The 12,829-nt window shown below is 35.8% G+C and overlaps 1 protein-coding gene across 1 annotated transcript; it reads right to left on the bottom strand.

The window, feature by feature from the left end:
• Positions 1-1,113: 1,113 nt before the first annotated feature.
• LOC108218090 (uncharacterized) lies at positions 1,114-3,564 on the bottom strand. Its single transcript, XM_017391015.2, has one exon. The coding sequence runs from the start codon at positions 3,562-3,564 to the stop codon at positions 1,114-1,116; it is 2,451 nt and encodes an 816-aa protein (XP_017246504.2).
• Positions 3,565-12,829: the final 9,265 nt, after the last annotated feature.

Below are 12,829 nucleotides of genomic sequence, written 5' to 3' on the forward strand. Positions count from 1 at the left end.
CCCTGAATAATCAAAATTAATGAATTAGATACATATGCATGGCTTTAATTCCTTATAGATAATTCAAATTAAATAAGATGTTATTATGTATTACCCTCATGCAAGCTGGATCAATTCGTCTTCCTCCCGCATGTAGTTAGAGTTTTGTTCCTCGTGTTCGTCAACAGTGGGGAACATTGGCACATCTAGCTCATTCTCAAGTTCAATTTCTACGGATCCTTCATTTTCATCATCACTTTGATCATAATAGTTCTTCTCAGGTAATCTCAACACAACAGACCACATTTTCTCAAGAGGGTCGTCAATATAACAAACTTGCTTAACATGTTTCCCTAAAACAAATGGATCATTTACAGAACCTAATTTTTGTAAATTCACCAATGTATATCCTAAGTCATCCACTTTAACCCCTCTGTTCATATCTACCCAGTTACAACGAAATATAGGGACTCTAAACTCGTTATAGTCTAACTCCCATATACTAGTTATGACTCCATAATATGTGTGTGAAGTGTGTTGAATATCTATACCCTTACTCTGCACAATCATTGTATCTGCAACAACACAAACACCGCTGCCCTGAACTTGTCGTTTATCATCACGCTCTTTGGTGCTATAAGTTACACCATTAATTTTGTAGCCGCTGAATGTTGGAACATCCTTGTTGGGGCCTTCCGCAATCCACATGATCTCTTTAGTTACCTTATTCTTGTCATCAACCAACTCTGACTTAATCTGACCAATTAAAATCAAATTTACTCGTCTCAACCAAACTAAATTCAAAATCATAATAAAAAACCGAATTAAAAATTGCAAACATATACCTTTTTCTGGAATTAAAATCATAAATCACTCCATGATCTAGTTTTGAACAATAATTTCCAGAACAATAAGCTACATTAATCGATCAAATCATTATACCTTTTTCTGTAACCATTTAGGAAATTCATCATTTTGCTTGTTTTTTAGCCAGTGTTCGTCATTCTCATGTTGTGGATATCTCATCATCAAGTGCGCCATATGTTCGCTGCAAGTAAAAGCAACTGTATGTCAACATGCTGATAAAAATGCAGAAAATAGGGAAATAACAAACACAGATTTATATAACTTACTCTAATATGGCCTAACGTCATTGATATTTTGAAGAACACACAAATGAGCTAGGTGCAATTCCTTACTGTTGGGCTTTATTATTGTTGCACCTGATAAGGGTCTGCAAATTATATCTTCATTATGTTTAGTATCTTGATGCAATCCTGTAGTATCTTCCAAGTCAACCAAACATTGGACAGCCTCTTCTGCACAATACCTCTCGGCAATACAACCTTCTGGACGAGCTGGGTTCCGTACATACCCCTTGAAGGTCTTCATATACCTCTCGAAAGGATACATCCAACGAAGAAAGATTGGCCCGCAAAGCTCAACCTCTCTCACAAGATGAATTGAGAGATGTATCATCACATCAAAAAATGACGGGGGAAAGTGTTTCTCTAGCTGGCATAAGGTTTCGATCAACTGAGACTGCATTTTTTCTAATTTATCTATCTCGATGACTTTGCTGCAAATTGCCTTGAAAAATAGGCAGAACCTAATAATTGTGCACCTGACCTGTTTTTGAAGGCTTGATCGAATTACAATTGGTAGTAAGTGATGCAATATTGTATGGCAGTCATGAGATTTCATACCAACAAGCCGAAGTTTTTCCATGTTTACGAGATTCTTGATGTTTGAACAAAATCCATCTGGCAACTTCATCTTAAGAAAGGATGAGCAAACAATTTTCTTTTCTGCATTTAATAAGTTCCAGGATGCTAAGGGTACCTTCTCTTTCTTTCCAGGAGTTTTTGGCCTCAGCTCCGTTCTTATTCCCATCTCAGCCATGTCAAGACGGACAGACTCTCTATCTTTAGTCTTTCCTGGAATATTGAGTAGAGTACCAACTAAAGCTTCACAGATATTTTTCTCGATGTGCATTACATCGAGGCAATGCCTAACTGGCAAAAACTTCCAATACTCAAGTTGGAAGAATATAGAAACCTTCTTCCATATGGGTCGAGGTTCACCCTTCTTCCATCGAGGTTGGCGTTGTTTCTTACCAAAGACATGGCTCCTTAGATGTTGTACTCTTTCAAAAACTTGCTCTCCAGTCAAAGGAATTGGAGCAACGCCCTTCTCCACAGTGTTATCAAAAGCTGATTTTTGCCTTCTATATGGATGCTGCCTTGGTAACCACCTCCGATGCCTCATAACCACTGTCTTGCGGTAATTAACCAGCCTTGTAGCATTTGTTTGATCAACACAAATTGTACAAGCATTATACCCTTTAGTGACATTGCCGGACAAACAACCTAAAGCCGGATAATCACTTATTGTCCATAATAAAATTCCCCTAAGCATAAAAAACTCTTTCTTATATGCATCGTACACTTGCTTCCCATTCCATAACTCCTGTAAATCTTCTAAAAGCGGTTGGAGGTACACATCAATATCATTTCCTGACTCAGTCGGGCCAGATATCAACAAGCAAAGCATTATATATCTTTTCTTCATACAAAGCCAGGGTGGAAGATTGTAAATCGATAATAATACAGGCCAGGTTGAGTGATCAGTACGATTTCCGTGGAAAGGATTGAATCCATCAGATGATAAAGCTAGTCGAAGGTTCCTAGTCTCTGATGCGAATTCAGGCCACTTTTGGTCAACATCTTTCCATGTTTTTGAGTCTGCTGGATGTCTCAATTTACCATCTTTTTTTCGCTCGGTATCATGCCATGTCATGTTCTTTGCAATGTGATCTGTATTGAATAAGTTTCTCAATCTTGGTATCAACGGAAAATACCATAAAACCTTAGCAGGGACCCCTTCAAGTTCCTCTCCTTTCTTGTTTAATTTCCACCTTGAGGCCTTACATATGCGGCAAACAATTTCATCCTCATCTCTCTCGCCACGGTATAGAAGACAATCATTTGGACATACGTGAATCTTTTCATACCCCATTCCTAGCAGACATAAGGTTTTTTTGGCTTCATTAAAGGAGGATGGGATAGTGTTACCTTCTGGAAGCATAGAACCAAGCAAAATTAAAACTTTAGAGAAGCATGAATCAGACATATCATGCTTTGCTTTCAAGTTGTACAGTTTAACTAACGCTCTTAACCTAGTGTGACTCTCACATCCGGGATAAAGAGGTTCTTGTTCACTTTGAACATGGTTAATAAAATCTGATGAATCCGAAGAACTGTAATAATCTTCATCACCACCATCCATTGCTCTGTAGACGTGGCCATCAGATCCAGTACTGTCTGTCTCATCTAAAGAAGGAGTCCTAGCTAAATTTGTCTCTCCATGCCATATCCAACGCGTGTAAGTTTCATCAATACCATGTTGGAAAAGATGGTTTCTAACAGTCTGAGCTTTCCATGATTTAGTGTGTGCGCATTTTAAACATGGACAACTTAGTTTTTCTGCATTACACCCATGCTCAAAAGCAAACATCAACAATTCTTCTACACCTAATTGATACTCTCTGGTTCTTCTATCAGCTCTCAACCATGATCTATCCATATTCCAATGATTCAGGGGGAGACGACCTTCTGCAGATTAAAGAACAAATTGAGTGCCAAATAAATTTCATATCCGAATTTCATGCCTAAAATTAAAATTCTACCTATTCTTAACAGAATGAACAAACTATATATAATCAAAAATTCTCAACATAATAAACAAACTATAAATATCATCCAAGAATAGGCATATATAAGCATAAAAAGTTAAAATTGCTCCAAATCATTTTTGAAAACAAACATGGCAAACTGCAAATAAAACCCCAATAAATTATCTCCCATGAAACAATCATACAACTGAGCAGCCTAATACTATGCCTAATCAAAACCCTTACTTCCACAACCTCAGCCAGGCTCAACAAAATAAAATTACAAGTATTAAAACAAAATTATAGAATATATCAAAACGCAAATAAAATACCTTGAAAATAACTGTGAATCCCGTTTTGATATAAGATGGAGATTTGTAAGATGAGATATGAGATGGAGATGTGTAAGATGAGATATGAGATGGAGATGTGTAAGACGAAGATGAAGATTCGGAGAATTGCAGATGTGGAGATGTGGAGATATGAGATGAATTGAAGATGAAGACAAAGATTTGGAGAATTGAAGATGTGGAGATTTGGAGGATTGAAGATTCGGAGATTCAGACACAATAAATGAGATGCGGCTGCTGTAAGGAGATTTTGATAAGGGTTATACGCTTTAGTCTTTACTGTTACACAACTGTTTAATTAACGGTTGTAAGGAAACAATCTTAACAACGGCTCCACATAAAAAACTGTTGTAGGACAATTAAACTAAAAAAAAGTTAAAATAAAAATAAATCAAATTACTATGGATCGTTGGATTTAAACCGATCCAGATCTTGGCCGTCAATACGAATTAGATATTATTTCCATTTAGACAACGGTTTTTTTAAAATAAATTAGTTCCCCCAAAAATTTCGTTTCCCACTTCTTTTAAATTTTCAAAACACAATAGACAACGGTTTGAGACAACTAAACTGTTACAAAACCATTGTCTATTAAACACTAGAAAACAAAAAAGACCTTTTTATAATAAGACAGAATTATGATTATGAGTAGTTTTGTTATAATAAGCATATAAATAAGCATAAAAAAATTTGACAAAAATTGCACATGACTAATATTGATATATCCTGACATCCGTACGGTTAGATCTTCGAAAAAAATATTTTAAAATTAGTACGGAGCAAATCGTATCAGTAACAAAAGTTCTATTCAGTACGTCCTATACTCGAAGCATAAAAGACGTACTAATACTCCAGTCCGAGTAACATGTTAAACAAGGATTTTATGAATGAGATAGTATCTTAACCGAATACACAGAATCCCGTGAGGACACGCCCTGTAATCTTATCTTTGAACAAGGATTTAGATATTTTCGAATCGGGAATCTTTTAAGAACGAGATAGTATCTTAACCGAATACACAGAATCCCGTGAGGACACGCCCTGTAATCTTATCTTGTAATAAGGATTTAGATATTTTCGAGACGGGAATCTTGTAAGAACGAGATAGTATCTTAACCGAATACACAGAATCCCGTGAGGACACGCCCTGTAATCTTATCTTGTAACAAGGATTTAGATATTTTCGAAACGGGAATCTTGTAAGAACGAGATAGTATCTTAACCGAATACACAGAATCCCGTTAGGACACGCCCTTTAATCTTATCTTTGAACAAGGATTTAGATATTTTCGAAACGGGAATCTTTTAAGAACGAGATAGTATCTTAACCGAATACACAGAATCCCGTTAGGACACGCCCTTTAATCTTATCTTTGAACAAGGATTTAGATATTTTCGAAACGGGAATCTTTTAAGAACGAGATAGTATCTTAACCGAATACACAGAATCCCGTGAGGACACGCCCTGTAATCATATCTTGTAACAAGGATTTACATATTTTCGAAATTGGAACTTTTTAAGAACGAGATAGTCAAATAATATATGAATTTAGAATATCCAATTTAGAATAATTCACATATTAATGGTACCAAAATCCGTCCGATTTATGCTAAAATGCCCCAAATTTTCAATTCATTTCGATTTTTCGTTCCCCCGTTTTTTCCCACAAACATTTCGCTAATACGCTTCTCAAACACGCTTCTCAAACACGCTTGTCCAAACACACTTTTCTAAACACACTTGTCCGACTCTCTCACCATTCTCCGACTCTCTCACCATTATCTGACTCTCTCACCATTCTCCGACTCTCTACTCACTCACCATTCTCCGACTCTCGGCTCACTCACTCTCAGCTAATCATCACTCACTCTCGACTCTCGAGTTTTAAGGTACATTCTTATTGTGTTTGATTTGGGCCTTTTTGTAAAGAGTTTAGTGATGATCTATTTTAGGGTTTATTTGATTTGGGTCTTTTTGTAAAGAGTTTAGTGATGATCTATTTTAGGGTTTATTTGTATTTTTAGTGTAATTTTCTGCAAGTATTTTAGGGTTTATTTTAGTGATGTATGCATGTATGTGTTTCTGTGGACTGCATGTTTGGGGAGTGCATATATCTATTTTAGGGTTTATTTGTATTTTTAGTGTAATTTTCTACAAGTATTTTCGGGTTTATTTTAGTGATGTATGCATGTATGTGTTTATGTGGACTGCATGTTTGGGGAGTGCATATATCTATTTGGGGTTTGATATCTGGGGTTTCATATTTGGGGCTTGATATTTGGGGTTTCATATTTGGGTTTTGATATCTGGGGTTTCATATTTGGGTTTTGAGATATGGAGTTTGATATCTGGGGTTTCATATTTGGGGTTTGATATTTGGGGTTTCATATATGGGTTTTGATATATGGGGTTTCTGGGGTTTTATCTCTTGAAATGATATCTTCAGTACTTATACTATTTCAATCTGTCATTACTATATCGTTTGCTACCATGTCAATTGTGAGAAAATCTGTCATTACTTATATTGTTTGCTATCAGGGAATTCACTTGAAATGATCTCTTTAGTACACTGAATAGTTTTGTTTGGTGTTTCATTTTTTATTGTATAGACAATGACTAATTTAAAGAGAAAGAATTCCTCAAAGGCGAAGTCCACTCGATCTTCACCCCATCCAGCCACAATGAACGTGCTAAGGGCTTTAAGAAAAACACGATCCATGAACAACGAGAGCGAAAATAGCCAAAACAAATCGACAGGAGAGGCATCAATAAAGAAGAAACCAATCTCTGAAAAATTACAAAATCAATTGAATAAGAAAAAGAAGCGAGCCAAGGCTGATACCATACCAAACCAAACTCAAGGACTTAAATTATTGAAGCGTGGATGTGTGACAATGCACAGAATTATTAGACGGAAGATGATGGGTGTCAGGCTAAAGGTCCCTTTCAATGCAAAAGGAGAGCCGCTTGGTGTTCAAGGGGCAGAGATGCAGTCATATATTGGTGTTTTAGCAAGAACTAAACCTCCAATCTGGCATGATACTTGGAAGGATGTGCCAGTTGACACGAAAAATAAGATTTGGGATTGTGTGCAGGTTGAATTAAATTATTTGTAATCGTTTAATAGTTATTCATTCACTTATTTGTGTTCTAACTCTACTTTGGTTGGTCGGGGATATATGCAGATGGCTTTTATTGTACCCCAGACAGCTAAGAGGATGGTGTTGAACTCAGCAGGTCAGAAGTGGAGAGAGTTTAAATGTCGGCTGACCAAACACTACATTTTACCCTATGTGGATCAACCAGAGATGTTGATCTATCCTCCCGCGGACTATTCGTTCATAGAAAAGTCTGATTGGGACATATTTGTGGCTGATCGCACATCTGCAGAGTTTCAGGTGTGTCTGCACTTAGCATCTGACTTTTCAAATAACCCAATAAATGTGGCATATTATCTTTAATCTAATTAGGTATTGTCTAATAAATAGTTTTGCTCAAATAAGCCTATGAATATTCAGAGTAAGGTATTGTCTAGTAAATTTTTGTTGCACAGGATTGTCTCTTTAAAGTCACCTTTTAGGAGATGAAATATTTATGTTAAGTTAATTCAGTGTAAGAGATGAATATTTATGTTAAGTTAATTCAGTATATTATTTTTTACTACTGTAGATGTCCTGACATCAGAACAAGCATCATAGAATAATTTTAATGTGCTATTTTCTTTTAGTAGCATTGTAGGTAATAACAACTATCTATAATTTCTAATACACCCAATTTGATTTCTAATGTTGTACTATAACCTCATTGGTGTATGTCATGCAGAAAATTCATGAAGAACAACAACAAAAAAGTCAGTTGATTAAGTATCCGCATCGCTTGTCGCGAAAAGGTTATGCTAACCTTGAACAAGAATGGGTTAGTAAAAAATAAACAACAGTCCCACTTTTTGCATTCATTCTATTTATAAAGCATGATAATATTTTTACTAAGGTGATCATCCTCTATATGTGAATGCAGTGTGAATCTCATCCGGAAACAGAGGAGGTTAATAGGTCGATGACTTGGGTGTTAGCTAGGAAAGACAAAGCTGGAAAATTTTTAAGTGATGATGTTGAAGAAAAAGCTAAGGAAATTGTAAGTTACTAAATTCTATACTATCTATGAATAATATCTCACAACAATGAGCAGAACTGAATCGGCTTTACCAGACTGTCTTTATTAAATCTAATTTTTATATTTTAGCAGTCAATCAAATATAACCTCATATTAAATACTTCTGTTTGATGGTTATTTTTTAGGACCGGTTGAAGGAGGAGGTTAAGCAGGGTACACTGGTTGCTGAAGGTGTTGATGACGTGTTAACAAAGGCGCTTGGAAAGGCTGAGCACGGAGGAAGAGTGCGTGGCCAAGGAAAGCATGTGAGGCAGTCTGTTTACTTCGATCTTCCAAGACAAAAAAGAGCAAAAACAATGGATGAAAAGATACGTGAAGGATTTCAAAAGTTTATGGCAGAGGAGACTCCGAGGATCATTAAAGAGAGAGATGCTTTCTGGGCTACCGAAATGGAAAAACTCAAAATTGAGTTATTGAAAAAGGTTGTACCAAATGAGGGTAGTCCATTCCATGCTTCCCATCAAGCAAGTTGCTCTCATTCTAAGGATGAAGCTACTGATCAGGATCTTGATAAACCTGAAGCGGCAAGGAAGATATGTGTTGACGATGTCCCAGAAGATGAAAAGGAAAAAAGTGACAAAGCTATGGCTGCGGAAGAACTTGAAGATTTTCATAATACTGGTGAACCAGTTATTGTGAAGGATGTTGATGTTATGGAGATTGATAAAAATGAATTCACAGATGAAAGGAAAGTGGTAGCTTCTGAGAATAACGAATGCCAACTAGCAGTTGGGTCCATAAGCAATATTGTGGCTTATGCAAAAATTGACGAAGTCCCCGTTGTTGAAGGACTGGAGTAGACTATACACGGAGTAAGGCTGGCAGGAGAGAATGCAAGAGTATCCATCACTAAAGTTCTACAAAGTGATGCGAAGATTCCATTCCCCATTGGTGATGAAATTGTTACGGTGCAGGAGGCCGTGGGAACTTTTGTTGCATGGCCGAGGGACATGATTGTTGTGGGAAAAAGTAACACAACCAAAGCTGTGCATGATCCAAAGGTTAGAATTAAATCTTTGTATATTTAACATGTTTGATTTTTTTTTTTACTAATTTGAAGTGCATTTTTTTTTCTAGAGAGGCAAAAAAGGTCCGGGCAAGAAAGCAAGAAAGACATATAAACTGGTTCAGGACATTCAACCAGAGCTTGTGGTTCCGATGGGTGCGAATTATCCATCAGCATTGAAGCGTTTGTGGGCCTGGGCAAAAGACGCTCTGAGTAATGATCAAACAGTTTCTTTTGAGCTAAGCGAAGCGGCTTTTGGATGTACGAAGCAGCGAGCCATTTTCTTATCTGATATACACGCAGTATGCTCTGGAGGGGAAATGGCAGGGTCTGTCATCTGCATTTTCATGAAGTAAGTGAATCGTTCTTATTTTTTTTAATTACGTGCTGCTTGAATGAAAATCTTTTCTCAGTAATTCGTGAATTTTTATGCAGTTGCTTGTTTGACACTGTGAAAAAACATAAAATGGTCAACTTGATAGCATTCGTAGATCCAAACACGATTGGTGCTATTGGATGTGGAAATGTCGCTCAGAGATCGCGAGCACTTGCTTTGAGATTTAAGGATGCTAGAAAAGGCCAATTTTTTCTCATGCCATATAATGATGTGTAAGTTTTTACTTTAAGCTTGGTAGACAAGAAGTAATTGTTTTATTCCAACAGCCTGCTAGCTAAATAAGTATAATAATTAATAACTGCTTTAATTAATACTTGAGTTGATATAACATTTAATTAGTATTTTAATTTTAAACCTACTTGAGTTGACACAATCAGGTTGTATAATTTTTGGGGTAGACCATTTGCATGATCAAATTGGTGTACTAGATTTTTTGATTTTGGTTTAGTTTTTGAGTTTTGATTATTTACATGCTTTGGATCCAAAGAATATTTTCGGAAGTGTCAAAAACATGGGTTCTAGTTGTTTTTTACCAAGTGTCACAAACATGGGTTCTAGTTGTTTTTTACCATTCTATATTTTGCTTATCCTCACGATGCTTTTGTTTCTATTTGTTTTAGTATGGTTGTAAAGGGAGTAGTTACTGCAATTTTAATTTTAAATTTACTACTTGAGTTGAGATGATAAATTACTGCTTAATTTTTATACTTGATCTCATTTGTGCTTTCGTAGGAACCACTGGACATTGACGGTGGCGAATCCCGAGGCAGAGATTGTCTACCACATGGACCCTCTGAAACGCCGCATTGCCAATGGCGAATGGGTAGAGGTTGTTGATAAGTGAGTTTCACATCATTTATTCACTTTTAACTTCACCAGAATTATTTTACCGTGGTTAGTATATTTGTCAATAATTATTGTTTTGCTTACAGTGCCATCAAGTTTTATAAGGAGGATCAGAAGAAGGTTGTTAAGAAGAAAATTGTTTGGGAGAACATGGCGGTAATATCACATCAGATTCCATTTCTGTCAAATATAGAAATAATATATTCAACTGTGTAATTATATTTTCATTTCGAATTTTAGGGAGTTCCGGTGCAGTCAGGGACTAAAGAATGTGGCCTCTTTGTTATGAGGTACATGAAAGAAATTGTCCTAGATAAGGAGCTTAAGTTCGCTGATAAGGTCAGTTTCAGTTTCGTTAACTTTTGACAATAAATGTCTTTATTGATAAGACACCTGACTTACTAAATTTGTGGTCCATTTTTCAGTGGATGCGTAGGAGCAACTTGGTGTATACACAAGACGACATTAGCGAAATCAAGATTGAATTCGCTAAATATTTTATGAAACGTTATGCATGTTAGGTTGGGCCTCGAGGTAGATTATGTTGGTTTCTTTAACTTTTGTCCTGGTTTAAATTGTTGGTCTGTAAACAATGTTGGTTGGCTGGAATATGCTTGGTTATTTGGGGGCTAGTCGAAATTGTCTTATAATGGTTGGTATTTGGTGAATGGTATTTGATGAATGGTATTTTGTGAATGGTATGCTATTTAATATTAGGACGATAAATGAATGGTATTATGTATGGTATGGTAATTGATTGGGTTATTGTATGTAGATGAATGGTTTATAAGCTTGATTGTTGGTTGGATGTTTGTAAATGGATGGGATTAGGTAAAAGTATCTGAATTTTTTCAAAGGTTTTATACATTAGAAGAAAATGGTTTTTCGAATTGTTTGAGACAATTGTGCCTACAATATTCAAACAACTGTATCTAATTTGTATAACAGTTGAGTGAAACTAACTAAGACAATGGCTAAAAGTTATAAAACCAGTGTGGGTTATGTATGCACACAACGACAAAATTTGAATAACAGTTGCGTGAAACTAACTAAGACAATGGGTGAAAGTTGTAAAACTATTGTCAGTTAAATATTCACACAATGTACAAACAAAGAAACAGTTTTATGAAAAAAATACCTACAACACAATTAATGTATGACACCATTGTTGTCTGCATCTTTTCTTATGATTCTATCAAATAAACTATTGTGTGAAGCAATTGATACAACAGGTTATTCAATAAAACTATTGTCTTAAAAAGTATCCAACAATGGATTTGCAACAAAACAATGTCGTCTCAAATGAGTTCCAACAAGTGTTCTACGAAATAGCAGTTGTACAATACTAATTACACAATGGTTTGTACTCTTAAGTTGTTGTGTAAGATTTCTTAAACATGAAATCCTTGTAGCTGTTGTAAAACACAGTTGTGGAACAGAAACTGACACATTAATTTTTTTCATAGAAACTGTTGTCTTACATATTGTACAACAAGGGTTCTTTTCTTAAGAAAATGTTGTTTGAGCAGTTTTCTAACAACAGCCTTAGGCCAATACGGTTGTTTTTATTCAACTGTTACAATAGTTCTGATATCTCAATGCGTTGTGGTAATAAAGAATTTATTTATGTGAGCAAAGAACAATAGGTAGTAACTGTTGTCTGAACTACAGACATTGTTGTCTGAAATAGTTTTCTACATTGGTTTTTTACCTAAACAATTGTTTGAAACAGATTTCAACATTGGATTTCATTCTAGAACTGTTGTGTTACCAACTCTTAGACAACTGACCTAAACTGTTGTTGTAGAGAACGTCCAACAACAGTCTCATTTCCGTTGTCGGAAATACTATCAGATATCACCTCGATATTCAACGGAATCCCAGCATGACATACAACGGTTATAAACCGTTGTATGACCCTGTTTTTCTTGTAGTGGTGATTGAATATAAGGCAAGCTTTTTGGGAATTAGGGCATGGAAAATTGATAGTGCAAGTTGTTATAGGAGATTCTCACCTCTCGAAGTGTGAGGCGTCGTTCTGTGACGTTCTTTATCTATCTATTGTCTCAGCTGTGAACAATCTTTAGTATTATTAACAGTAATCAAGGCTCTACAGGCCCTTTTCCGTAGTAATTCATAGCAAAAAGCTGGTTCTTGGAAGACCATTGTTCAGGATGATGATGATGATATTGATGCTGATGAGTCTGTTTATACAGTGATCATATGTTTCGATACCAAGACTGATGCTGCGTGAAATCTGGTTACCTCTGTCGCTGGATGTTCATAAAGATGATTTAAATAGGTATCTCCAGGTATGTTAGTTGTGTTGTTTCAAATACGATTCTATTCCTCCATCGAATCAACTCATATTTAACTTTTCTCAAGTTTGTTTGTGTCCAAAATT

The sequence above is a fragment of the Daucus carota genome, chromosome 1 (assembly GCF_001625215.2).
Source record: "Daucus carota subsp. sativus chromosome 1, DH1 v3.0, whole genome shotgun sequence".
Classification (NCBI taxonomy): Eukaryota; Viridiplantae; Streptophyta; class Magnoliopsida; order Apiales; family Apiaceae; genus Daucus; species Daucus carota.

What these genes read in the sequence shown, in the direction of transcription:
- LOC108218090 (XM_017391015.2), bottom strand. Translation starts at nt 3,564, where the DNA reads ATGGATAGATCATGGTTGAGAGCTGATAGAAGAACCAGAGAGTATCAA.